This window comes from Heterocephalus glaber, unplaced genomic scaffold (assembly GCF_053883595.1).
Source record: "Heterocephalus glaber isolate CG9 unplaced genomic scaffold, H.glaber_assembly_v1.0 deba00001550, whole genome shotgun sequence".
NCBI classification, from domain to species: domain Eukaryota; kingdom Metazoa; phylum Chordata; class Mammalia; order Rodentia; family Bathyergidae; genus Heterocephalus; species Heterocephalus glaber.
In genome coordinates, this window is record NW_028258343.1 from 14110726 (window position 1) to 14137778 (window position 27053).

At 40.8% G+C, this 27053-nt stretch overlaps 1 protein-coding gene across 22 annotated transcripts in view; it reads left to right on the top strand.

Annotated features, from left to right (window-relative positions):
* Epb41l2 (erythrocyte membrane protein band 4.1 like 2) overlaps nt 1-27053 on the top strand; it is a 216421-nt gene that overhangs the window by 125279 nt on the left and 64089 nt on the right. For all 22 annotated transcript variants that reach the window (XM_013072659.3, XM_021259245.2, XM_013072662.3 and 19 more), the window contains exons 5-10: nt 8246-8288; nt 12450-12525; nt 15811-16029; nt 17329-17416; nt 22175-22327; nt 22826-22923. In XM_013072659.3, the coding sequence (XP_012928113.2) occupies nt 8246-8288; nt 12450-12525; nt 15811-16029; nt 17329-17416; nt 22175-22327; nt 22826-22923 (677 nt within the window). The remainder of the gene's footprint in view (nt 1-8245; nt 8289-12449; nt 12526-15810; nt 16030-17328; nt 17417-22174; nt 22328-22825; nt 22924-27053) is intronic.

The following is a 27053-nucleotide window of genomic DNA, read 5'->3' on the forward strand; positions in this document are numbered from 1 at the left end:
CTATAAATTATAAGGTGGTCTTGTTAACGTTTCATCACTCCCATCTCTTTGCAGCTCTCAAAGCTGCAAAAGGGAATGATGGGCATTTGACTGTCATTAGGTACTTTAATTTTTGAGGTTTTATATTGATAGATTCAAAGGAGCACTTAATCTTTGTAAAATAGGGAGACCACTCAGTATGTTGTAAAATATGTAAGATATAGTAATAGGCTCTGATGGTAGAAACAGGATATACAGAAATCTGGTATTTCTGGAACACTAGTTTTACATAAGAAAGAGTGATATTTAGATAGTAGGATTCACTAAATTTTAATTTGATAACTTCAAGTGTATATGTCTAGTTCCTATCTTATATCCAAATCTCATATCCTCTTAGTTACTTGCTGGGTTCTGGATTCTTCTCTGATTTACCTCCATTGTATATCAGTCAGGAAGGTCTCTTTGCTACCTGCTAACATCCCTCTCCTGTTCTCTTTGTCCACAGATTATGCTTTGGTTTGGACCTCTGGCATCTCTTGCTTTGTCTAATTTTTTTGCTTTGTACCTGGACTGATAGGTCCCAGGCACTTGTGATCCTATCTGATATTGTACTGGCTGGCTTAGAACCAGTTTAGTGGGTGCAGTCTTACCCCGAGTGTGGTTTACACAGTCCTTGGTCATGTGACCTTAGTCCACTTGAGCATCACTTCTTAGTTCTCTCATACGCTATCTATATTTAATACAGACCAAATTACTCTCTGGAATGAGTCTTGCTGGTATATACCGCATCTGCTTGCACAGTGTTCTTTACATTTAGAATGTCTTTCCCATTTTTTTGCTATTTGAATGCCTGTCTTTCCTTAAGAGCCACCCTGAGTATCCTACCCTGTGAGGTTTTCCTTTGACTGCTTTTCACCACCCTCATTCCTGCCCTGAACTCGGGGAGTTGACTGTTCCCTCTGTCTGTCATCAGAACAGCTGGTACCAATGTGTGCTTGTTACCCTTTCTCCACATTACTCTGTGATTGCACCTGAAATTGGAATGCTGAAGTCATGAAGTAGAGAATTGTGTGATGACAAGTCCCAAGGCTTGGCTGTGGAAGGGATGGCTGAAGTCAGGAGAGGTAAAGGGTGTTAAGGTGGAGAATAGGGTAAGGATGGGCATGGATGGCTACCACAGCATTCTCGCTGACCGAAGATGCTAGCCATTTTTTACCTAGCTTTATTTAAACTCAACTTCAGGGGAATAAAGAGTGTTAGCAGTGTATTTAATTATTCATATATAATTAATTTGCTTTCATAACTTTTTGCATTATATAATTTTTTATTCCTTCTTGCTTATGTAGACAAGATCCAATCCTCAAGATATGTAGGCAGAAGAACTTTTATTCTTCCAGTGTAGGTTTGCATAGTATTATATTCTTTTTTCCACAGAAAATTATTACTGTTACACTAACTTAGCTTAGTTTTGCTTTGTTTGGAACCCATACAGTTTCAACATTAGGATACAAAAGTGTAATCATTTTTTCTTCTGTCTTTTTCCTTTTTTGGTGCTGAGGATTGAACTCAGAGCCATATGCATGGTTAGGATGTACTTTACCGTTAAACCATCCCACTACTCAGGGTCTGTCTTTTCCATGTTAAATATCATCTGTATTAACAGAAGTTTCAGATACTTATTTCAACCAGTTGTAAAGGTGAAACAAAGCTATAAATGCTTTGCCTGAAAATTTTACATGAAAAACACCTAAATTGTCCTTTGCTTTCAGTATAGTACTGTTTGTCATGGTTGAAATAGTGAGTTGGAAACCTTTCAACTCATGGTGAATCTGAAAACTTGTCATCATTGGGGTTAGAACCCTTTAATGTCTGTTTAAAAATGCTTATGTAAACTTTATTATGGAAAATGTTGTTAAAATATGTGGAATCAGTATGTTATTCTTTTCTATATGGAATCCCAAGCACATGTCATTCTTTTATTCATGTCTAAATGGAACCATTGTTAAGGGTTCTGGACTCTCTTTAAAGGGAAGAATATTGTCTTGACTTTTTGATATTAATAGAGTTTGGCATTTGGCCCAGGCACCATATTGTCATTTTGCTGCATCCCATATTGAGAGAGGCACTTTTTAGAAATGTAGTTGATACCCACAGCTAACTATGAAAATTAATTAAAGCATTTGTCTGATAGCCAAACCATTCCCCCCCAGAAATAGAACTAAGTACTCAAATACTAAACTGTTGGCACATCTGAACTATTTTTAAATAAAATTCTATATTCATTCCAGTTAAACTTTATAATCCCACATTCTCCCAGATGTATAGTGAATGTTTCACTGTGATATTGAAAGCCTATAACTTTTCTCCCACCACCAGCAGTATGATAGAGTTCTATGAGACCTAATTTAGCCACATGTGTAGATTAAAGGGAGTCTGTTTCAGTGCCGTAAATTCCTTTGGGAAAACGCAGATTTAAGACAAAACTACTTTGATACTTTTCAGCATCACTGAAATACAGTGTGAGTTGGGTTGGATTTGTTAATTTCTCTTACCTGGTGAAATTGGGGAGCACCAAAAACAAGGCATGGTTAGGTATTTGGAAAAATTTCCAACTCTGTAATCTTAGGATTTAGCCTGAAAGGAGAATTAGGAGAAATAGGTGCTTTTTAGGGAAAGGAGTTGTTAACCAGGCACTCCAATGCTTGTTAAAACAACAAGGTAGAGTTTATTTGGGACTATGGAAATAGGTATAAGGATGACTGCAGTGATGTTTTTCAGTAGGCAAGAAAGATTGGGCTCAACTCTGAATATAAGAAAAGTATGAATTTATAGTCAAGGAGTAGAATTGGGGGTCAGTGGATAGAAAGTTACAAAAGGAAACACTAGGGCATATTTGGGGAGTTCTGGCCAAATGACCTACTAGAATTCTTGTTGAAAGCAGGCCAGGGTCATCTGACAATGCCTGCCAGATGATGGTAGATGAAGAACATACTCAGATACTGAGGGCCACCAGTATCAAGGATGGGGATTCTGGCTAACCCAACCTAATAGAAGATTATTGCTAAGATTGGATGATACATGGATAGATTGAGAAGTGCAAAAGTTGAGGCCTAGTAGGGATGCGGATTTAGAGGAGACTAATTTTAGTCAAGGAGAGTCGCTGTGAGAACTAGAAGATGGGTATTGTAAAGGCATATTGAGTTGTCATTGGGTCTGGCATGATTGGAACCTTGCGAAGGGCAGCTGCACACTCGGGCTGCTGCTGGTGCTGACTGTGGTTGCCTGTGTCTGTAAGGTGTAATTTGCAATCTTCTAAGGCAGATTTTAAAAAAAATTCTTTTTGGTGTTGTAGATTCCTTTAGTGTCTAGTGAATTCATAGGTCACTTCTCAGAATACTGTTTTCTTTTTTTTTTTTTCCAGAATACTGTTTTAAATGTAGAATTCTTATATAATTAAGCATGCAGGACTACAAAGAAAGCCAGTAAATAAGTAATTTCCTCAAAATATTAATAAGAATTTGGAATAAAGTAATAGAGATATGTTTTGATTAATATATTAATCATCAGTATCTAGTTTGATTCCTACAGTGCTTTCAAAATATTTGTTAGCATACATGGTGTTTCAAGATCTGCAACTAGTATAATGTGATATGGTAGTATTTTTTATTTCTGCGGGTGACAAAGAAGTACTGTTGATATTAAAAAGGCTTTTCTTCCTTGCTACATGTAGAATTAATGGTAATGTAAATTTCATTTAGAAGTTAGTGAAAATAAAGGTGTAGCAGATTTTTCCTCCAAGGTGAATTTATTGCCCTTCTGACTTCGTGTTCTGATTTGATTTAATAGTTCTGATAGTCTCTGACCACATTTTAATTTACTTTGGCTGGAAGCCTATTATGGGGTTCCTTGTAATTTTTACTGATGGCATTATTTTACCCGATGTTCATTCAGAAGATGAATATTTACTGAATTTATAGTTTGGCAATGAATTGGGGTAGGTAGGGGAAGGTGAAGAAAAAGGAACCAAATTGATTGAAAATTCCTGGTTTGTTTGTGTTTTTGGTACTGAGTATTGAACTCGAGACCTTGCACTTGCGAGGCAGGCAGCAGCACCACTGAACTTTATAAATCCCTGGCCCCGAACATTTCTGTTTTTGAGTAGGTGGAGAAATACTTTATTTTTTAATAAATCAAGATAAATTTTATTGAACTGTGACATGAATTTCAGCTTTTCTGATTTTTTCATTGTTCCTTGTACCTAATGTTTGGGAAAACATTAAGGAGATCTCTGTTTTGCTTGATCATGAGTCACTTGGAGCTATCACTAAAATAGAAACTGTCAGGCTTCTGAATGTTCATGGGGGCTGTAGGTAAATCCACCTTTTACACATTTACCACATGGATCTTTATCAGGCAAAAATTGGAGAATTTAGTTAGGTATTGCTTTAACATGTACATAGAGGAGCTTAAAGTAGTCATGCTGGTAACCATTTTTATGAGAAGGGATCATGTTTTTATGTCTCATCTCTGTTTCCAAGAGGGGAGTGTTCACTGGAGTGGGCGGCTTTGGAAAAAGGCTGACATTGTCAGACTGTTTTCTCTAAGGGGAAAGGTTTTACTTTTATTTCATTTGGCCCATAAATGTAGTGACTAGTTTGTGAAACCAAAGTCTGATTAACTTTTTGTAGATATAAATACCAAATTGTTTAATATATGTAAAACATCATATTTGGAAAAAATAAAATTATGTGGTATAGACCAAAAGATAATAAACTAATTTAGTTTTATTACTGCAAAAGAAAAGAAAGGAACACCCTGATCTAATAAAGTTATTGGGTAAAGTCCTTCATATGCATATTTACTCTTCAGGAAGCATTTAAATGAATTATTGGGCAAAAACTATCTTCTCAGGTAGATGTCGTGATCCTCATTTTGCAGTTGAGGAAATTGAGGCGTAAAGAAGCCAAAGAGGGTGTCCAAGTCATAGAGCTGGTGGAAAGCCATAGATTGACTCCATGTGTTTCTGAGTCCAGAGTCTATATTTGTGACTGTAGTTGCCAAATCTTTAAGTCTAAAATATGGTTATTAAGAACCATGTGTGCCAAAGTGGATGGGTGGGAGAGGCGTGTGTGTGTGTGTGTGCGTGTGTGTGTGTGTGCGTGCGCATGCACATGGCCTCCCACTGTCTTATTCTTTGCTGTCATTTTTCATCCTTTAATGTCTGTTTCTTTGTCCACCACTCCCTCCCTCCCTGTCTTCCTGCCTGCCTCTCAGGATCTGTGCTAGGTGGATGCTCTCCCCAGATATGTCCTTAGCCCTCATATCTGTATGTCTTTTTTTTTTTTTTTTTTTTTGGTACCGGGGATCGAACTCAGGACCTCTTGCTTGTGAGGCAGGCGCAGTGCTACTGAGCTACATCCCTGGCCCTTAATATCTGTATATCTTGATCCACCTAGCTGCCCTCACGTGTTCAACCTGACAAATTAATTTTTATTGTTTATTCACTTGTTAAGAGGTTTTATTTCTACTGTTTATTTGTAATTGGCAATGAAGAGAGAAGATAATAAACTTTGCATTTCTTTATAAAGTTATATTAAATCATTTTTAACTGTTTGAATTTATGATTCTGGGCAATAAAGTTATACTAACTACAGTCTGAGTGCTCAGAAGTAATTATTTTAGAATTGTAATACAGTAATATAACTTGTTCATTTAATATTATCACAGAATGGAGAGGAAGGAGGCATCAAAGAGCAGATAGCAATCAGCAGATATTTATTTAGTACTTACTGATTGTGTGAAGCTGGCAAGTACTGGAGGACACAAGTACTGTCATCTCCCCTAGCCCTTGCAAAGTTGTAGGATGGGGAAGGGAGATCTCCTTACTCCTTGGCAGGAATGCAGATTGCAGCGTGGAATGAATATGAGTAGGAAAAGGAAACCAGGGAGATGAATGGAAGGAGTCACTTCTACTGCTGCCGCCTACTCAGTCTTTGGGATATGGTCTAAAGTGAGAACCCACACCAACTTGACCTTCAGTGTGTCCCAGTGTCAGCATGGTAGAAAGTGTCCTGAGGATGATGGAAGCTATGTGTGGCTTGCTGACTTGTGATTCATGTTCTTAGATCTGTAGAGCCCCACTGACTCCCATGATGCCCTCCAGAAGGGTCAGGTAATTTGTGCAGGGTTTGGTGCTCTAATGAGAATAGGAGGTGCCAGCTGGCTAGCACTGGTCAATCCATGGGCTTACAGAAGGCGACGCTGTGTCCACCACCTGTTGGGACAGAGAAAGAAGCCTTTTTTGCTCTTGTGTAGGAGGCATCTGTATCTGTTCACACTGGTGAAATTGGCCATTTGGAAGGATCTGTCTTGGACCAGCATTTCCCCCTCTGCTCTCCTCTTTCTCTGTGTTAATGGTCTGAGGATTTCTTTTCTTTTCAGTTTGGCACCAGTTGCATCTGATTCCGTTTTACTTAGTGTGGTCATTGCTTCACTGTCTGCCAATGCCACACGTTTGACCCTCTTTTGCCTGTCCCTCAGCCTCAGTCCAGTCTGGGCCAGAAGCTGAATGCTGCATTTTTCTCACTTTGCGCACTCATCCTAGCTGCCACTTGTGAGCCAGCTGTGTGTGGGACAGCAGCTGCAGGCCGTGGAAGCTGAGTGCCAGGCTCTTTTCTGAGGGGAGAATTAGAGCAGCTCCCTCACATGGTACTGGACATACCATTGCAGAGCCCCACTGACTGTTCAGATCAATGGTCCCTGCAGCTGGGACGCTAGGAATGTGACAGTGGACCATGCTCTGGTGGCTCTTTATGGAGAGGTCTGGCTGCAACCAGTGTTAGGACAGAGCCCTGCACACCTTGCACCCTTGCTGCCTGGAGAGCAGCCCATGCGGAGCGTAGTAAACTGTGGAGGTCCACACCACTGCTTTCACAGCATCCTGCTGTCCCTGCCTTTTAATAGGGCAAATTCGTGTTCTGCTGTACAATTCAATACATTATAATGACAGCAGGCTCTCCTTTTTTCCTGTGTAACATTTTCCTTGCTTTATATATCTGTGCAAAATCCTGTTTAAGCACAGATATGATACATTATTTGGTATAGTTGTTAGGATGAATCAAACTTATTTATTGTAAAGTCAGTTATTTCAGTCAGTTTATTGTATCTCAAAAGTGTACTTGTTCTTTAATAGCAGGTAGAATGAACGTTAATAGAAAGTATAGGAGAACATGTATAGGACAATACGTAAATATAGACAAAAACTTAAATGTACAAAATTTTTCTTGTGGGGGTTTTTGCTTATAGCTTTGAAAGATTTAATATCCTTAGATGGTTTGACCATGGTGCTTCAGATTTGGTCTTTTGTTGTGATAAGGTGTTATAGTGGTTGCCTGTTGTGTTTTCTGATAGCTTTCTCAAAGAGCAGAAGTAAGGTTCAGATGAAACAGAGCTCCCTCCATATGATCGTATTCTCATTTGGAATGAAGTTTAAAAGACAGAAGGATATTGTACAAAGACAAGGAAGGAAGTACTGTCTCCATCCGGGCAATACCTCTCCTTTGCATGCTGCAGTTGCAGGGGAGAGAAGCTAGGGAGGAAGAGGAGCTGGCTTTAGGAGTTGAGATGATTGTGCTTGATAGGAGCGTATAAAACTTCAACTGACAGTGCACATTTTATCCTTTACGAGTAGGAACCATCCATCTGTGCAGAACTAAGTTCACTGTCCGCAGGGGTCATTTGCTGGCACTTTATAGAATAACGGTTGTATGTAGATAAATCGTGTCTCATGATTAGGTTAATGTTTGATTTCAAATCCAAGAAATTACAATCCACAGAGTTCACCTTAAAAGTATTTAAAAATTTTATTTTAATTATATATATATATATTTTTTTTTGAGGGGGGGGTGGTACCAGGGATTGAACTCAGGATTGAAGTCATGCTTGGCAGGCAGGTGCTGTGCCACTGAGCTACATGTCTGGCCCTAAAAATTTTATTTTTAACACCACCCTACCACCTGCATACTGAGAAGCAAATCAATAGTTAATCTAGTGGAATTCTAACAGGTGAAAAATGGTTTTGAGTTGGGCTTTGTAAAAGTGTATTTATAGTTAAGTTGTGAAATATAAACTGTTCAGTTTTTATTTCTGGAATGTTCTTACACTGTACCTTTTAAAATTGATGTATGTTAGTAATACATAATCAGATTTATTTTGGTGTATTAGTCTGGGATATTTCTGAAGGGGTAACTCTTTTTCCCTCTTGCAGAACTGGTTAGATCCTGCAAAAGAAATAAAGAGACAGCTGCAAAGTGAGTATTTAAATAATTATACTTCTTTAGTTATTTCTACATCTATTTCCATCTTTTAATAAAATTTATAGATTACAGCCTAGAGTAACAAATAAGATGATAATAGAATGATCTATTGTGTTTTGCATTTATACCATCTCATATGTTCATGCTTGACTGTGGTTGTTAATTTTGTACATGGCTTAAGGACTCCGACCTTTCAGGAGGCTTTCGACTCCCATTCCTTCATGTTCCCTCACAGGGCCTCTCACTGTGAAGTAACATCACACCTTTTATTCCCTCTTGGAAAGAATGAGAAGCTGTTTTTCTGTAAATTTCACTCTGTGCAAGAAGACCTGACACAGTTGCTGTGTCGGTGCTTTGTGCTGTAGGCAGACGGGACACGGTTGCTGTGTCCTCGTGTGGAAGTGTGGAGCTTAATTGAGCAGCATCTGTGTGCCCTGTTCCTAGCTTCACTGGCAGAGCACTCCGGGTGAAGGGTGAGCAGAGCAGTCTCTGCAGTTCTCTGCTCCCATTTGTTCCACGTAGTCACATCAAGTCTGGGTTGTAGTTAGGCCCGTGTGCTCCTTTCCTCCCGCTTCCCATTTGTTGGGTAGAATCCCAGCACGGCCTCAGGCGTCTGGCTCCAGTGGCCTCGGCCTCCTCCGTGGGCTGTGCCTGTGCACATTGCCTTGCCCGTGATAGCTGTGGCAAGAAATGGTAGCATCACACATCTCTGATAGGGGATTTGGGAACTTAAGTTGCTTCAGGGTGTGTGATGACAGAAGCAGGGAAGGCAGGAAGCCACGAGCAGCTGGAAAGTTTGGACAGGAGAACAAATTCCTTCTAAGAGCGCGGCTCCAGAGCTTTTTGGGAGAAGCCCTCCCCTGAGAACTAACCTGCAGATGCTCTGCATCTCCCTATTTATTCATTATTTCTGGAACAAATCTCTGCTCTCATTCCTGTCCTTTCCACCTGCCTTCTATCTCTCAATTTAGCATCTCCAGTTTTATTTTCTTTTTTCTCTTTCATTATTAATCTTATTCTTCTTATCATTTCTTTCCTTCTCTGCTCTTTTATTCTGAGCATATACCTTCTTCTTTTTCTTTCTTCTTTTTTTCTTTTTTTGGTACTGGGGAATCAAACTTGGGACCTTGTGCTTGTGAGGCAGGCAGCAGAACCACTGAGCTATATCCCCAGCCTATACCTTCTTTTTCTAATCTCCTTTCCTTTATGCTCATCTTTTTTCTTTTACAAAATGTCATTGATTGGCGTGACCAGTCTTCCTGGCTTGCCCAGAACTGAGGGTTTCCTAGGTTTGGGATATTTGGTGCTAAGGGTGGAAAGGTCTCAGATGATCTGGCAGGTTGGACATCTTGTCTTATTTATTTATTATTATTATTTATTATTATTATTGCTGGCTTTCTGACATTCATTGCCTTCCTGCCTTCCTTCCCCTCTTTCTTTTGCATTTTTTATCTTGGTGTTTCATCAGTTTGTGTTTATTTCATGGTGGAAAGGGTTAGGGGAGGGGATAGATAGACCCAGGTGCATTGTCCTAACATTTTGGAAGGAACTGAATCAGAGAGCTTGGGACCTTTTGCCTTTGTCCCTTCTGTAGTTGTAGATGCTCTGTAAAGTGCCTGGATTCAGGAAGGTACGGATGCTTGGTTCTTAGTCATTCTCTGCATCCAGGCCTGCCGGGTGACCCGAGCAGAGAGAGAACAGGTCAACTCCTCACATAGGATTGATGACCCATTGAGTTGTTTTCTATGGCTTTTGTTTTGCCTCTTGTTTATGTGTGTGTGTGCCACTCATTTCAGAGTCATAGATATTTCCTGTTGGAAATTCTTTTTGGAAGAAAAATTTTTAAAGAGTTTCAAAGCTTTTAGAAAAAACTTTCCGAAAACAGTGTTTGAAAAACTTTTGGAAGGCAAGACTTGCTGATTATGAATCATGTTTTTATGTTTTGATTATTTGTGAAATATTATTTTTTTAAAGAGATACTTCGGGACTTCTGCCCTTGTGGTTTGGCAAGAGGAATAACATTAGCAGCCATTTCTTTAAATGGTATCCTGTGCTGTCTCCACTGTGACAGTAGGTTTAGGAAATGAAGTTGTGGCTATCGTATTGACCTCTTTCTGCTTGTGTTAGATGGGTGAAGGAACGCACTCTTTGCTCTGATTTTATGGTTACTTTACCTTAATAGGCAATTACCAAAGATAAATGTTAATTATTTGTGTTACCTACGACAATCCACAAACCTAATGGTTCCTATTAAAAATTTGCCTTAAAAGTATTTTCTCAAATGAACACAAAAAGGACTATATGTCTAAAAGTTTGTATATGATGAATATATAAACAGTCATACTTAGGTAGACTTTATATAGATAGCTAGGTAGAAGTATGATAGTACATAATTGAATTAAAAGTTTAACTTGAAAATTGCTAATATTGCATTTTAAGTATTCTTACCACAAAAATGATAGATATTTGTGGTAATGCATATTTTAACTTGATTTATTCGTTCTACAGTGTATACATGTTTCACACATGTTGTATATCATAAGTCTATGCAGTTTTGTCAATTAAAAAAAGAAAGCTTGGGGCTAGGGATGTAGTTTGGTAGTAGAGTGTTTGCTTAGCATTCATGAGGCCCTTGGCTGGATTCCTACTACCAAAAAAATAAATGTTTACCGTTATTGGGTTTTCGAAATATATCCTAAATTGTAAGTTTTCTAGTAGGAACACATGCCTATAGTCATATCCAGGCAAACATGTGCTAGTGTTAATACCTGAAAAACAAACAAGGTGCCATTAAGAAATGATAATCTTGTGATGATTTCACTCGATTATGGATTAGCAGTCACCTTAGAGACGTGTGTGTGCGTGCACAATGCATGGGTATTTGACACAGGTAGCATAGTGCTATAGGGCAAGAAACAGCATCTCTTTATATTCAGGAGGATCCTTATCCCCTTATTATGGTTTAAATGTGTAAACTGTTTGAGTTCAGCATGAGTGACTTTATTAGTAGAATAGTGATGCATGGAGCCAGAAATCCAGCAGAAGGACGTGTGTGTACACAGTAGCCATTCAGAAGAGATCTATTGACTTTTGAGTGAGAGAGAAGATCTTGTGCTAATGATGACAGGAGGGACAAAAGGACATGCTGAACAGGGGAACAGAATGCAAGAAACTTTCAAGTGCATAAATCAAAGTTTCCGTGAGGCCTTCAAATGGAGTAGCTTACAGAAACAGCTTTTTTGTTTTTATTTAAAAATACAGTGAACTTTGAGTAGAACTTGAAATTCAGACCAGTGAGATTATTTAAGTTCTTTTAGAAAAATTTCATCAACCCTCTCCTTGTGTTTGTTTTCCTCTCTTTCAGGCCAACCAAAACATGAGAGAGCAAAGCATTAATGTATTTTAACTTTTAATGTCATTTATGTTATAGTTGTTGGATATATTCATTCTTTATGCTAAATACAGCAAGGTATATGCAATATACAGGTATACTGTGCTTACACTTTATACACCTGGGAAACAATTTTATTATTTTAAAGTATTCTGAAGTTTTACCGCACTTTTGCTTCCTTGGGATTTCTGAGCAGTTAGCCTATGAATCATTTCCTGCATGGCCACTGTGGTCACTTGGTCATTATTCCCCTTCCCCGAACAATGTAAAAATCCTGAGTCTTGGCTCAAGATTTAGCTCAGTGGCACTGCACCTACCTCACAAGGGCAAGGTCCTGAGTTCGATCCCCGGTACCAAAAAAAAGAAATTCTGAGTTTTTAAAAATTTATTTTTAAAACAGTGTAGAGCATATTGAGCACTGGAGATCATGTACTTAAAATAAAATTTTATCATGGAGCTGTTCCTGGAGGTTATATTAATTCTTTTGCATAATAGATCACGTACAAAAGATTTGTTGAAGTACCAGTAATTATTAATAAAAAAAGTGAACTTGTTACCTTTTAATGGTTTATTTATGTAATTCATTTCTATTTTATTTTTCATTTCATTTTTGCTTTATATGATACTGGCTTTTCAATAAATTCTGCAAACTGATTTATGGTGGGATAAGGTATCCAACAAATAGCATAGTATTATTTCTTTGTAGTGTATTAAATTGCCATTCTGTTGTTTGGATTAATAACTATGGCATTTAACAATTGCAGATCCTCCCTGGCTGTTCACCTTTAATGTGAAGTTTTATCCTCCCGATCCTTCTCAGCTGACAGAAGACATCACTAGGTACTTTATATTCACGTTTAAAAACGAATCTTTACATATAGCTTTCATTCATTTCTGTGCACTGGGAGCATGGTGGTAATTTCAGGATTGAAAAACCAGATCATTTACCAGTTAAGTTTTATAAGTTTCTTTGGAAATGAATATTTTCCCAAGTTGTTGGAAGTGTTGCCAGTTTCAAAAATTTTATTCACTGTTTTCGTTTTTTCCCTTTATATTTGAATAATATTTTTAAAGATGATATTGCTGGCAACTTTGTTTCCTGTGTTCTACTTTAGAAATTGACTCATATTTAGTATTTCAGCTTTCAGTAGTAAGGTGGCTTTATTGTATAAACCATGTGTGCTAGTCTCATAAAGATGATACAAATGTAAATAGATGAAAAAAATTTTTTAAAGTCAGTTGAACTGGTTATTTTTTTGTCCTTCTTCCTCCTCTCTTCTTTCCCTCATTCCTCCTAAAAAAATAATAAAACTGAAAGGGCAGACTGTCTTAGGTAGAATCAGTAGCTGTTTCATTTTTATCTCCTCTGAGATTATGTGGCTGTAAGAACGTGTGCTTAAGTTGCAAAGAAAGGGTTCCATTTAGGAGCAAGAGTGGATTTAGTGGCCCTGTGAGTGACTGAGGGGATGGTAACCAGGGACACAAGATCAGCAAGTGCCTGGACATCTTAGCCCTGCTAGGTGGGAGAAGGGATAGATAGTTCAGCTGTGTTAGGAACAAGTGTGAAGAGTGGTTGCTATTCTCATGGCCAGGGAGAACTGTATGCAGTGTGCGTACTTTCAGAAATCAGGAGGGCCTCAGTGAAATGAAAGACTCTGCTTGCCTTTTTTTCCTGTGCCTTCGATGCTTTTTTGCTGGGCCAGTTTTGTTGTTAGACATGAAGTTGTGTAAATGCTGAAAAAAACTGTAATATCCATATGAGATTAGAATGATGGAGATTTCTTTCCAGGATTAGAAAAATAACAAACTTTCATTTTTTATTTCTTTTCTTCTTTCTTCCTTTATTGCTTGTTATGAATAGAAGTGTACTACAGTACTAATTAATTACTACTAACATACTAATTAAGCTCTGATTGAATTAACTTCAGCTAGTAAATAAGTAGCTTTTGAAACTGCACAGCAAGCTGCTTAGAGCGTATAAACACTGACAGGTTGGCTGCACAGGACATAGAGCTTCACCCCAGGGATGCTTTTCACACAGTGTGGCACACAGTGGGGCCTTGTGACCTCATGCGCTCTCCGAACATATGCTTCTCCTTGCAGGAATTTGTTTGGGGGAGTGTCTTAGTCACTTTTTTTGTTGCTGGGACAAAATATCTGACACCCACAAGTTAAAGGAGGAAAGGTTTATTTCAGCTCACAGTCCATAGAGGTTTCAGTCCATAGTCAGCTGGCTCCAAGGCAGGGTGGTATGGCAGAGGGAAATCGCAGAGGAGAAACAGTCCATGGCAGGCAGGCAGGAGACAGTGATGCAGCAAGCAGCAACAGCAAGCCTGCCTTCCCTTATTTCCCCTTTTAGTCCATCCAGGCTCCAACCCTATTGATTGGTGCCACCCTAAACAGGGTGGGGTCATCAATCCCAGTATCACACTCTTAATCCACATTCACACACCCTAACCCAGCCACCTTTAAAACTCCCCACCTGTGAGCACATGAGGCTTTGGGGGGATATCTAGATATAAGCCCTAGCAGGCATGACAATCCTTTTGTGATTGCAACTCTATTGCATTGATAAGAACTTTGATTTTTCATATAAATAGGACTTGAATAATCTCCCCTTGTGACCTGGTCCATGCTTATAATCCTAGCACTCTGTGAGATGGAGGCAGGAAGATCACAAGTTCCAGCCCAGCCTGGACAACTTAGTGAGATCCTGTCTCACTAAAAAAAGAAAAAGAAAGTAGGTGGGGATGGTGGGCGTAGCTCAGTGTGAAGGCCCTGGATTTAATCTCTAGTACCAACAGGGGGATAAAATTCCCTGTCTGTCCTGGGAGGAATTTCTTGTCTGTCATGAAGGGAATGAGAGGCTGCTGTGCTAACTGAAGGCCTCAGTGGCACGTGCTCTACTGGGGCATGGCAGGGCAAATGTCAGGATTGAAATCTTCACCATGAGTTGAGTGGACATTTAGAAGGAGGCGTAGGCCCAGAGCACTGCTCAGAATAATGTTTGTAGAATGCCTAGCTGTGGGACTGTGATGATGATAGCTGGAGTCCCTGCCCTCTCTGGGTGGTAATTCAGGGGTGACTGAACTAAACCATGGGGTGGGATGTGCTGCCCTTTGCACTGATGACGAGGCCTGAACATGTTGGTAGACAGCAAGAAGAGTATTGGGCCTTAAAACCCAGGAAAGGCAAACATGTCTACAGGAAGAAAGTGGTCGGTGGAGATGACAGTCTCTAAGAAGATCTTCAGGCATGGAGGTTCTGTCATTTTTCAGAAAGGTTAGTGGAGACCTTAGCAAGTAGTGAAATTTCAGAGTAGAAATCCACGTGTTACCAAAAGGAATTAATAGTGGGACCAAAGAGAAACAAGAAATCCCCGTAGGATATAAATCACTTTTCTGCATTTTATTTTAGTGGAGAACAGAATTCTTTTATCCTGCAGAGTCAGCTGCTTGGATCACTGAGAATAGCTATTGTTATTCTAGCTACTAGCTATGGATTCCCAGATATTTTATTTATATTATCTTTTACTCTCATCTTCAGAGGAAGGTAGAGCTGTTGCTTTTTAAAGGCAACAAATTAGCACCAGCCCAGTGAATGAACTTGCTCAAGTTCACATAGAGTCAGTTCTTCCTGACTTTAGGGCCCCTTCTACAAAACAGAGCCTACTGCCTCTTTAGACAAGTGGACAAGCAGGGTTTCAGAGTACATTTAATCAAACTTGCTGGTAAGGTGTTGCAGGAAAGGAAGAAATTACAAATGATTAAAACTGCAGTGACTTTTGTATTTCATTAATATTTAAAACTTTGAAGAGCTGCACAAATTTTTCTTTCATTTTTAAATCCAAAAAGACAGTTGAAGTGGTTGAAATATTTACATTGGTCAGTTTCCATGTTTTATTTAGCCCTCTGGATGTAGTTGCTATAAAAAAGCCACAGGTTTAGGAGTTCAAGCAGCAAGGTGAGGCTTCTTATTAGACAGCAGCTTTTGCTGAGGCATGAAGAGTGCCTGTAATGTACATTTGTTCCCAAAGGAATGTTAGAATGAAGGAATCTGAGTGATAGCGATGTGATGTGAGCTCCTGTTCTCTTCTGACCCTCTCTGTCTCTGTGCTCCTCACAGATACTTCTTGTGCCTTCAGCTCCGGCAGGACATCGCCTCTGGCCACCTGCCTTGCTCCTTTGTGACTCATGCTCTTCTGGGATCCTACACGCTGCAGGCTGAACTTGGAGACTATGACCTGGAAGAGCATGGGAGCATTGACCTCAGTGACTTCCAGTTTGCCCCCACCCAGACTAAGGAGCTGGAAGAGAAGGTGGCCGAGCTGCATAAGACCCATAGGTCTGTTGACTTGCTCACTGGAGAGAGCTGGGCCATGGGAGGTTTCAATAATCTGTAACACTTAAATTTGAGCACTGTCTCTGGGATTATCCAGTTTTTCTTTTAATGTGTCACCCAGCACAGATCAAGACAGCCTGCAGCTCTTGAGATAACCTTTCAGTGTTTTTATGACCGTAATATGAAAGTAAATGTCTCCATGGTTTGGAAAAAATGTAATTTTCCATATGACATTTTCAACCCAGGTTCCATCCCTTAACACATACGGGTACAGGAAACAAGTATACCCACATACTTGTTTGGGCATTTACATTTCTTTTGCCTTTTATTACCACTGTGCTTGGTAAGAAAGCCAGGGAGATAATGAGGTACTGGGATTTGAACTAGAAGTGTGGGTGGGGGTGGACGCAGGGATAGTAACTCAATGTGCAAGTGGATCCAGTAAGCACAGGTGACGCCCTTGTTCAGGTGAGGATAACACAAATTAATGCAGTAGACGCTTTGTGTACTTTTATATATATGTGAAAATGGATGTTTTCCATGAGTTTTTATAATGCTAGCTACAAAATTGTAATCTGTTGCCTTGCAAAATGGTAGTTTTATAAAGTACTGAATAAAATGATTTGAAAGGAACTCTCAGAGATTGAAAAGTTTTAAAGGGGCAAAATTTATTGATGTTTAAAATATAATAAATGCAGTATTTGACTTAAGTATTTTCTCATTTGCTTTATACAAATTCTACTCAAGTATTCTGTAATTGTAGTTTGAAATGTCAGGTGCTGAAATGCCTTGGCAAATGAAGACTAATAGGACTGAATCTTGTCCTTTAGAAGATTAAAATGTGCTTAGCTGGGGGCATAAATTGGAATGGAAATTTAGTATGGACAGGATATGATATGTGTTACCTCTCATAGGTGTAGTAATTCTGGCCTTTATTGTGATCAATCCTAGCAAAATAAAAGGATGTGAATGAATCTGTCTTACTACAGAAAGAGGAAATCACTGTTTCATTTCTAGTTACATTGCACCTATTATTGCTAGGGCTTTTCTCCAGTGAAAATTATCCAAAGAAACCCTTTAAAATAAAAAGAGCAAGGGTGAGAGGTATGCCTCCTTGCAATGAGCAGGTTAAGCTTAGAGGATCTTCAGGGAAAATTCTGCAGGTTGAGCGCATCCCACTTTTCTGCATTTAGCTGGGTTGCTTTCTCGCCCTCAGACTCCCCAAGCTCACACTTCCTTTATTTTGAGGACATTTGCTGTATATCCACCAGTAAGACAATACTGCTTTGTTTGATTTTTCAGGGGCTTATCTCCAGCACAGGCGGATTCTCAGTTCTTAGAAAATGCAAAGCGGCTTTCCATGTATGGTGTGGACCTGCACCATGCCAAGGTACTGTGAGTGTAATGGGAAGTAGCGCCGGGCCAGTCTGTTAGCTGACGGCTGGCAAAGGCTGTTTCACTTGAGGGTCTCTGTAATGTTTCTTTTTCATTTTTAATCTTTTAATTAAAAAGAACCTATAACAGTACAGATACATTGTCATTCATCCACCTCAAAATACTCCCCTTGCTTTGAGCACACTTACCCTGTTGTTCTTGCCACTTTCTGAAGCAGTTCTGGAAGTCCTCCTTCGTGACAGTCTTTAGTTGTGCTGTCATGGCTGCCTTGATGTCCTGAATTGATTCAAAACATTTACCTTTCATGGTCACTTTTGACATTGGGGAAGAGCCAGAAATCTCGTTGTGCAGGGTCTGGAGAATAAGGTGGATGAGGGCACACTGTGATGTGCTTTATAGGCCTGCCTTTCTGTTGGATGGTGCTCAGCAGCATCATTCACTGTATTTTTAAAAATAATTTTTATTAGTACATGTTTGTGATGCATAGTAAATACATTCACCACGGGGAGCTGGTATATATATCATTTTAATCCTTTTTATTTCTCTTTCTGCTCTTTTCCCTCAACCTCTCTCCATTCCTAGATCCCCGTATCTTCAAAAGGTCTTTGTTTGCTATCATCTTTTGTTTTGCTCTTTATATTATTTATACCTTGGGTTTCTCATATAAGAAAACAATGCGATATTTAACCTTATGTATCTTATTTAAATATTTCACTTAGCAGTATGTCCGCAAGGTGCATCCATTTTCCTACAAATGACTCAAATTTACCCTTCTTTATGACTGAATAGTACTCTGTTGTGTATATGCATGTTTTCTTTATCCATTCTTCTCTTAATGGACATATAAGCTGCTTCCAATATTTAGCTTTTGTGAGTTGGGCTTACATTGAGAGTTATTATTGTATGGTGTTCATTGAATCCTGACACTGCATTATTTTTCCAGGGCTGATTTTTCTGCAATGCTGGTTCGGTAGCCATTTTTTTTTTAGGATTTCTTTGTTATGGAAAGTCTTTAGTTCTCTGTCAGATTTGAAGGCTAACTTTCCAAGATATGGAAGAGAAGTCTGAATTGTCCATTGTTTTCTTTTAGGGCTTGAAAAGTTTTATTCCAAGCTCTCTTATCCTTCAAGTTTTGTGCTGAGAAGTCTGCTGTTACAGTGATAGGCTTGCAAATAGGTCATTTGCTATTTCTCTCTAACAGTTTGGTGTTCGCTCCTTTTGTTGAATTTCTGGAATTTTGGTTATGATGTGTCATGGAGAGTTCCTTTCTGGTCATGGCCTTTGGATTTTTATGTGCCTCTTATACTTGAATATTGAATTCTTTCCCTAGATTTGGAAAATTTTCTGCTATGATTTCAGTGAATAATTGTTTTACCTTTGAGTCATCGTGTAATTTTTCCCTGGTTCCTGCAATGCCAAGGTTGCATGCAGCTCCTCTCTATCTCTGTTCCACCCGGCATTTAGGGGCACCCGGGGTTCAGTGCAGCTAGGCTCCTTTGCCCAGTCCTCAGGATAGTGGAGTCAACAAGGGGCTGCTTTCCCTGGCTCCCAACCCCTTGGTGGCCTTTAGTGGCTGGCGGGATGGGTCCCCCACGAACTGAACTCTGTGGCACCCGGGAAGCTGGATGGTGCAGAGCCTCGTGGAGACGGCTGTGGGTGCACATGGCACTGCTTCGCTGTTTGTCTTCACCCCAGCCTCAGATCACATTCACTGTGTGATGCTGCCTGTTTCTGCGTCCCTATCCAGATCCAAACCCCAGTTTCTTTTTGTCTTGGCTCGATTGTCGCGCTTTGGTTGATTTTCTGGTTCGTTAGGCTCTGTAATCTGAGAGGCCTCTACCCTGGGCCTCCCTACCCATCTCCCAGCATGAAGGGTGCCAGGACGGTGAGCCCTGGGTGGTGAGGGCTTAGCTGGCACAGATTGTGGCTTCCTGGCTGTGGCCGGCTGGTGCCTGGGCTTCCCCATCCAGTCTCCTGTCCTCGGCTTCGCCACCTTCCTTTGAGCGTGGCTCTCCGCTGTCTCCTGGCTGGCTTCCAGGGCATCTGGGTTTGGATCTCCAGCCCGTGAGCCTGGTTGCTGCCACAGATGTGAAGGCCAGTTTTCTGAGTGGGCTTCCTTCCTTTTCCTCACCTTCTTCCCTCCAGAGGTGAGATACCTTCCCCAAATAGCGTATTCACGGAAGCTGAGCTGTGAGCCACACGGAGTCTGAGAAAAGACCCTGCTTTTCCCTCTAGACACCTTAAGGCTGAGCATTGACTGGTGTTTGTTTGTTTGTTTGTTTTTTAAAATTTCCTTTCCGTGTTGGTTCCCTGTTTCTGAGTACCTGCAGGGCCTGGTAGGCTACGTCCGGAATGATAAGGTGAGTGCTTCCCTCCCTGATACTCTGCCACCTTCCTCCCCTCTGTAATGTGGTTTGGTGACTGGTTGTGATGTGCTTGGTTGTGGGAGGTCGTTTATTTTCCCCATACCTCTTTGTGTTTATTAATATCCTTTACTAGTACTTACCATTAAACTCATCTCAGCAGCATTTTACTCTCACCCTCTTATCCGGTTTATTCTGCATCCCAGCTTCTGAGTGCTGCTGCTGCCCAGCTCCCTCTCACCTCTGTTTTGGGAGGGGAGACCAGATCTTAGCAAGCAAGAAAGGGCGAAAGTAGCACCAGAAAGACGTCCAGAGAGGGCCGACTTGAGAGAAGCCAGCATCACAGGGACACAGCCCTGGTGCCACCCCCAGACGGGGATCTGGGCGTTAAATACTCTGGCCTCCCTTCCCTTCCTGCTCTCGATCTTGTGCATAGCCTTGCATGCCGAACCCACTCCGAAGCCAGTGGCAGAGGATGCTTTTGGTGCCCATGTGGTGCTTCCCAAGGGGCAGTGATCACAGCGAGAGGGGGCTCCTTTCCCAGCAGTCTTGCTGACTCTCGCTGAGGGGCGTCACTCAGGCGTGGAGAGTCACAGCGCCCTCCTCTCCCTTCCCATCATACCCCTTGTCCATAATTCCTGTTCACACAAACACTGATAAGTGTAGAACAGCTACTGTATGTGCAGCAGCCCACAACCAACCAATTTGCTTGAATCCCAGTGGTGTTTATTTTTAAATCAGATAAAATAGCTTCCTTGTCCTGCCCGAAGATCGGCTCAGGCCAGAGATGCCTTGTTCAGTGTCTCCACTGTGGCTGCCTCGTCATTTGTGGTGGGAACATGCTGTCTCAGACCGTCTCTCGCCTTGTTCCTTCCGGCCATGGGAGTAATGTTCTTGGCCAACACACCCTTCGGCTCTGGTGCCAAGTAGCCTGGGCACCTGTGCCTGATTCAGACCGGCTTTCTGTACTATTCCTAGAGAGGGTTGTAGCTGCCAGGGCAAGAGCAAGTAGAGCATCATGTACATTAGTTTTTTTAACCTTCTCAGGCTGGTCCGGTGTAATTTTGTGTAGTTGTATATGAATTCTTCAAGTATTATAGCAGAGAAAGAAATATCAGTTGCCTGGTGCTCTGCTTTAACAAATGTATATTGTGTTAAATTATGCTAAATTGTGCTAAATTAAATTATATTATGTTAAATTATAAGGCAGTCAAATTGTTATGCTTTTGTTGTATTGGGACTTAAACTAAACATGGTGTTGTTTCAGCATTTTTTGGTGAGAATTTGTCCCATGTTCATGATTTTTGAAAATGAATGTCTGAATAGTATTCTTCAAATTTTACATGAAGGAGATACACATTTCTCCTCTGAAAGATAGTGATTGTGTATTTTGGGTTGTTCGTTTTTGGTACGGGGGATCAAACTCAGGACCTTGCACTTTTGAGGCAGGCGGTGGAACCACTGAGCTAAACCTCCAGCCCTAGTGATTGTGTATTTTGAATAATGTGTATCTTAGATACTCAGTTACTACTTGAAAAATAGGAGATAGTTTTCATTTTTGCATGTAAGTTATTTGGTTTAAAAAAATCTTTCAGGCTCATGATTATTCTAGATTGTCATCTATTATAAATTAAAGCTCGGGGAAAGAAAACTGTTAATAACTTCAAAAATAGTCTCCAGCCCTTTGAAATATGCTAGCCAAAAGAATGCTTAAAGAGAACTGGATATCAACACTCTTAAGTTACTAAAAAATTGCTTGAAAGAATTTTGAGATTTCAACACTGTAGGGCTAGAAGAAAAATTTTCTGTTAAGATTGTTGTTTTGCAAAACACAGGCATAATTTTAACAGCTATCAGCTAGTGTAATCCATCTGAGATAAATTTGTGTAAAGTAAAATGGTTGAATGTACTTTAGAGTAGGCCAGCAGAGTGTCCCTGAGGGCTGGAATAGGCTCCAGGAAAACATTTTAATCTTCCATAGCTTCAGGATATCTACAGTTAATTCTGTTTCTTTCATCCCTGCTAAGCTCTTCATAGAGATTGAGAACATAACAAATTATGGCTTCTGAAAAATACTGTGTCCCATAATCATGTTGCAGTAATTGTTTGGCAAGTCAAATTTATCTAAAGATAAATAGATTTAAAGGGTGTGTGTGTGTGTGTGTGTGTGTGTGTGTGTGTGTGTGTGTGTGTGTGTGTGTGTGTGTGTGTGTGTGTGTGTGTGTGTGTGTGTGTGTGTGTGTGTGTGTGTGTGTGTTATTGGTGCCATTAACTTGTAATGTCACTGAAATTTAAACAACCTGTTGGCATTCTCACCTATGGCTAGTTAGCTCCCTGATCTGTATAACTTTAATACCCCTAACTGTGGTCAAATGGGTTTTGTTTGGCAGGACTCAGAAGGCGTGGACATCAAACTGGGTGTATGTGCTAATGGGCTTCTCATTTACAAAGATAGACTGAGAATCAATCGTTTTGCTTGGCCAAAAATCCTGAAAATTTCCTATAAGCGCAGTAACTTCTACATTAAAGTTAGGCCAGCAGAGGTAAGCAATGTACCCTTGGTGAATCTAATCAATTGTCAGTGTTCTATACTTGAGGAGAGCTAAATGAATTCCTTTTCACTAAAGTCTTAAGGAAGTGAACTATTCCTTACTTTTCTATGATAAAAAGGTCAGGGTTCTTGATGATAAACCTGCATAGGCAAATTCCTGTTACTAAAAATCCACAATACTAACACGTCTTGCATAAAAAATAATTACCAGCCTGGCACATAGTGTGTGCTCCTTTTTTCTTGTTAAATCAGTTAAGTGGTGGAGGTCAGTGGAAGAGTGCATAGAGTTCGGGTGGGCAGTGAAGAGTAGTTGGTTTAGTGAGTAGTTAACACTTGCTTTTCCCAGACAGCACTGTTGCAGTCTATGAAAAATTCATTAGATATAGGTGCTAATAGTTACTTCTTACAGAAACAATTAATGCATGTTTATTGGTAGCTTCTCATCAGTGCCTAAGGAAATCTGCTGACTGCCTTTATGGATTCCTTGCAGCTAGAACAGTTTGAGAGCACCATCGGATTCAAACTGCCAAACCATCGGGCAGCGAAAAGGCTATGGAAAGTGTGCGTGGAGCATCATACTTTCTACAGGTAACATTCACAGGCTGTCCTGGCCTTGCCTTTGGTCCTCTGTGTGGATTGGAGACCCTGCCTCGGGTTCCTTATTGGTGCTACATCTCCTCTGTCTCGTGCGGCCTGTTACCGTGTCCTTCCCTGTTGCCCAAGGCCACGCTGTGATCTGCCTGCCACTGTCCAGAACTCTGCTTGCTGCATCACTGCTCTTCCTTCTGCCTCTGTCACACGGCCCCTTGCCTGCCCTGCTGCCCTTTGTCACCCTCACCCATCTGAGATTTAACTTAGGTGCATGATCTTAGCAGCTCCTTCCCAACTTCTTGCCCACACCAGCCTGCACCCTGTGGTCTGTCCCTTAGGCTGTTCTGTCAGGAGTGCTCAAACCCCCATGTTCCTGTCCTCTTTGTACCCTGCCTGCCCAGTCTGCTGGTGCTGACCTCACCTGTACCTGTGCTACCAAGTGCTGCAGTAGGTCACACAGCTGTGGTGACTCAAGTGGCGACTCCTTACAGCAGGACAGTTGTAATACAGCTCGAGGGTTGGCGCTGTTACAGATAATTTCCAACATTAGCCAGACCCTTGGTGCTTCTGGTCAGCACATCTGCCTGCCCCTCCACCATGCGGTGCACTCATCATTGACGCTGTAGGTTGGAGTGTTCTTCCTCATGAAGCGTCACTTCTCCCAATTCTTTCTCTCTTCTCCTGTTTCACTTACTGCTCTGCTATGAGCTCTCAGTTTTTGGCCTCACAAAAGGATCCTGCTTGGTAAATTGTTCACTTCCTGTGGGGTGCCTTTGACTCCTTTGGCCAATAAATATGCCTTGCTCCCTTAAGAACCCAGAAAATTGCCAGGCTTGGTGGTGCATGCCTGTAATTCCAGCACTTGGGAGGCTGAAGCAGGAGGATTGCTGTGAGTTCAAGGCCAGCCTGGGCTACATAGCAAGACCTGGTCGCCAAAAAAACCCAAAAAAACAAAAAACCCAGAAAAATCTTCTTTGACCCCCAAGCTAACCACCTTTACCTCGCGTCTCATGTCTTTCTCTGCTTTTCTTTGAGGGCACATTTTTTACAACTAATTTGGTTACTTTCATTTCCTCTTGCTGCAGTCTAAAGAGCTGTATATCTAGACCCTTCATTTTTACGGTTTTGACTTGGGTTTAGGGTCTAATACTCTTCTATCATACTAGCTGTATAACTTCCCTCTCATCAACTGTATGTGATCCTAAAATAATAGTGTCCACTATGAGATTGTTTTGAAAAGTAAATGAGATTATATATGTGAACAAACTTAGAACCATTTCTGGTATATGGTAAATGTTTATTATCACCACTGTCTTTATCATTATTCTTCATTTGGTACCACAGTGTGTAATGATTTAAAGCAAATTGTCAGCTTGTAGAGATGACTCCTCCTTAGCATTAAATTGAACAGATCTATTTTCAAAAGTAATTAACTCATTTAAGAGGAGAAATAGAATCCATAAAATATACTTGATTCCATCCAACTCAGTCAACTGATCACAGAAATCCTTGAAAAGTTTACAGTTTCTCTTGGTAGCCAGATCAAATTTCTCAAGACCACATGGACCAGCCTCATCTAAGCTAGTAGATGACATAGGGCTAGGCTGGGCAGAGCCGGCTTCCCTGTCAAATAATGATAGTAAGAGCAATATTCGTTTTACAAACGACAAGTGCTGCCATTCATTGAGCTTTCTGGTTCTGTACAAAAGCGACTGCTTCACTTTGCAGTAGCCCCTTTGCTCCTCGCCACGGCAAAGGGGGCCGATGCTCAGCACCTGAACAGTGGTGCTGGAAGGGTGTGGATGTAAAATGTCCCCCCAGAGTTACAGGTGTTTGGAGGACAAGGCTTCTGGAAGGTGATTGGCTTTTGGGGTGCTGTGCTCCCCAGTAGATTAACCCCCTGAAGGGTTCATAGCTGAATCTGCTGGTGGGAGAGGGACGTGGTAAAGGCAGCCCTGGGGTCGTGACCTGATGGGCTGTGTTCTTGTCCCCAACTGCTCCCTTCTTTCTCTGCTTTCTGATTGCCATGGGTTGAGCAGCTCACCCCACCCTCAGTGTCCTTCCACCATGTTTACCACCTTGGAGCCAGTCAGATGTGGACTGAAATCGTGGACTGAAAAGCACTTCTCCTCCTTGAACATTTTGTCCCAGTGACAGGAAAGTGACTGATACTGGTGGTGACCTGGTGCGTTGACTCTGAGGTCAACACGCCTCACTTCCGTGATGTCCTCATTCTCTTGCTTCCCGTAGGAGTTTCTGAGGTACGTTAGCTCTGCCTCAGGCCCTTCCATCTCTTACTAATGTGCCATGAACTCCAATTTAAAAGACTGCTTGCTCTTGCAGACTTTTGAGATAACAGTTAACAAGAATATTTTATATTTGTAAACATTGCAGAATGATTCCAAAGCTATATAAAATAATATCTTTTGTCAGAGAGGGCAGACTCTAGTATGTCTGACTGCTTTAAATCAGATCAATGGGTTTATCACAATAAGTGCAAATGGCTTCTTTCTAAATTTTTTTCCTTCTTTTCTCTTCTTCTGTGGTTTTGAGGATTGAACCTGAGACCTTGCGCATGCTAGACAAGTGCTATACCACTGAGCTATATCTCTTGCCCTTTTTCTTTGGAGATGAGATGAGCTCTCACTAAGTTCCCCAAGCTGGTCTTGAACTTGTGGTCTTTCTGTCACAGCCTACCAGGCAGCAGGGATTACAGGCGTGTTCCACACCACCCAGCCAGTTCAGATGATTTCTTTAGAAAATTACAAGGCTTGCAGGTTGAAGCTCCAGAAAAATTATTCTTTTAATTGGTAGCCAATTGGCTTGATTAATACTAGTGAATACCAGAGTAGTAATGAAGCTGCCACACTTGCCTGAGCATTTGGTCTGTCTTGCCTCCAGTTCTCAGTGCTGTATAGGGATTAATTCTTTCAATCTTTGCAACACATCTATGGGACAAGCGCTGTCGTCTTTCACACACAGGAGCTGAGGGACAGAGAAGTCAAGTAGCATACCCTAGCCGCATGGGCAGTGTGCACACTCTGCAGTGTGCTCGGTGCTCTGGGCATGTGCTGTGCTGTGCTGTGCTGCCTGGGGCGCCCGCCCTCCGCGTGTCCCCTTGTGCCCCAGTCCCTCGAAGCTGGGGCCTTGTGTGCTCTAGGCAGGAGCTGTGCCTGGAGCCAAGCCTCCAGCCTGTTGTTTTTCTTGTAGGGTTATAAGTAAGAGATAAACACGAGGCTCTTCCAGATGAGAGGAAGCTGTCACTTAAACTTGGTGTCAGAGTAATCCCAGGGTCTTAGTGTCATCAGCTGCATTCTGGTGAGCTTCGTGTAGACCTGTGTCCTGGCCTGGCCTTGGTTAACTCTAGTCACCGATGGGGAGGGGTTTCTTGGAATGTTCCTTTATTTTCGATAGATAGACAGTGATACTTTGTAATAGGGTTTTATAAAATTAAAATGTTTATATACTGCTTAAGCAGTAAAATATGTAAAAATGAATTCTTTTTTTGACATACTACTTCCATCACCTTACTCAGGGTCTTTAATACTCAGCTTTTTCTTTTTTCTAGTTTTTATATTCTCAAAAAAAGGTAGATGTCTTATAGTGGTTTTCATGGTATTGTTATGAAGATAGGATCATATGACAGGTCTTGAGGTGGAAGATAAAAGTAATATCAAAAGGAAATAAGATCTTGAAGTAATAGGATTGAAATATTTTTTTGTTTGGCCTTCATTTTCTTAGAAAATTTATTTTTATCACCTCTGACTTAAGTCACCAAAAGAATACTTTTGGAGGAAGTTAATAAAAGTCTAGTGTTCTAAAAAAAAAGAAAGGGCAGGCTGGTGGACAGGGATGTAGCTCAGTGGTGCCATGCCTTCCTGGCAAGCACAAGGTCCTGAGTTTGATCTCCAGTACCGGAGGGAAAAAGTCTAGTATTCTATTCTTTTTTGTTTTGTTTCCATTTAATTGTCACTCAATTACTTAAGAATTTCTTTGTCATCGGAAAATTATATGTAAGCTAATAAATTTTATGAGGTCACTAGTGTCAAGTAGGCCAAAAGTATTTCACACCAATTTAAAATAAAGTAAAAATCCATGTAGTTTATGACCTCTCTTCTCTTTCATTG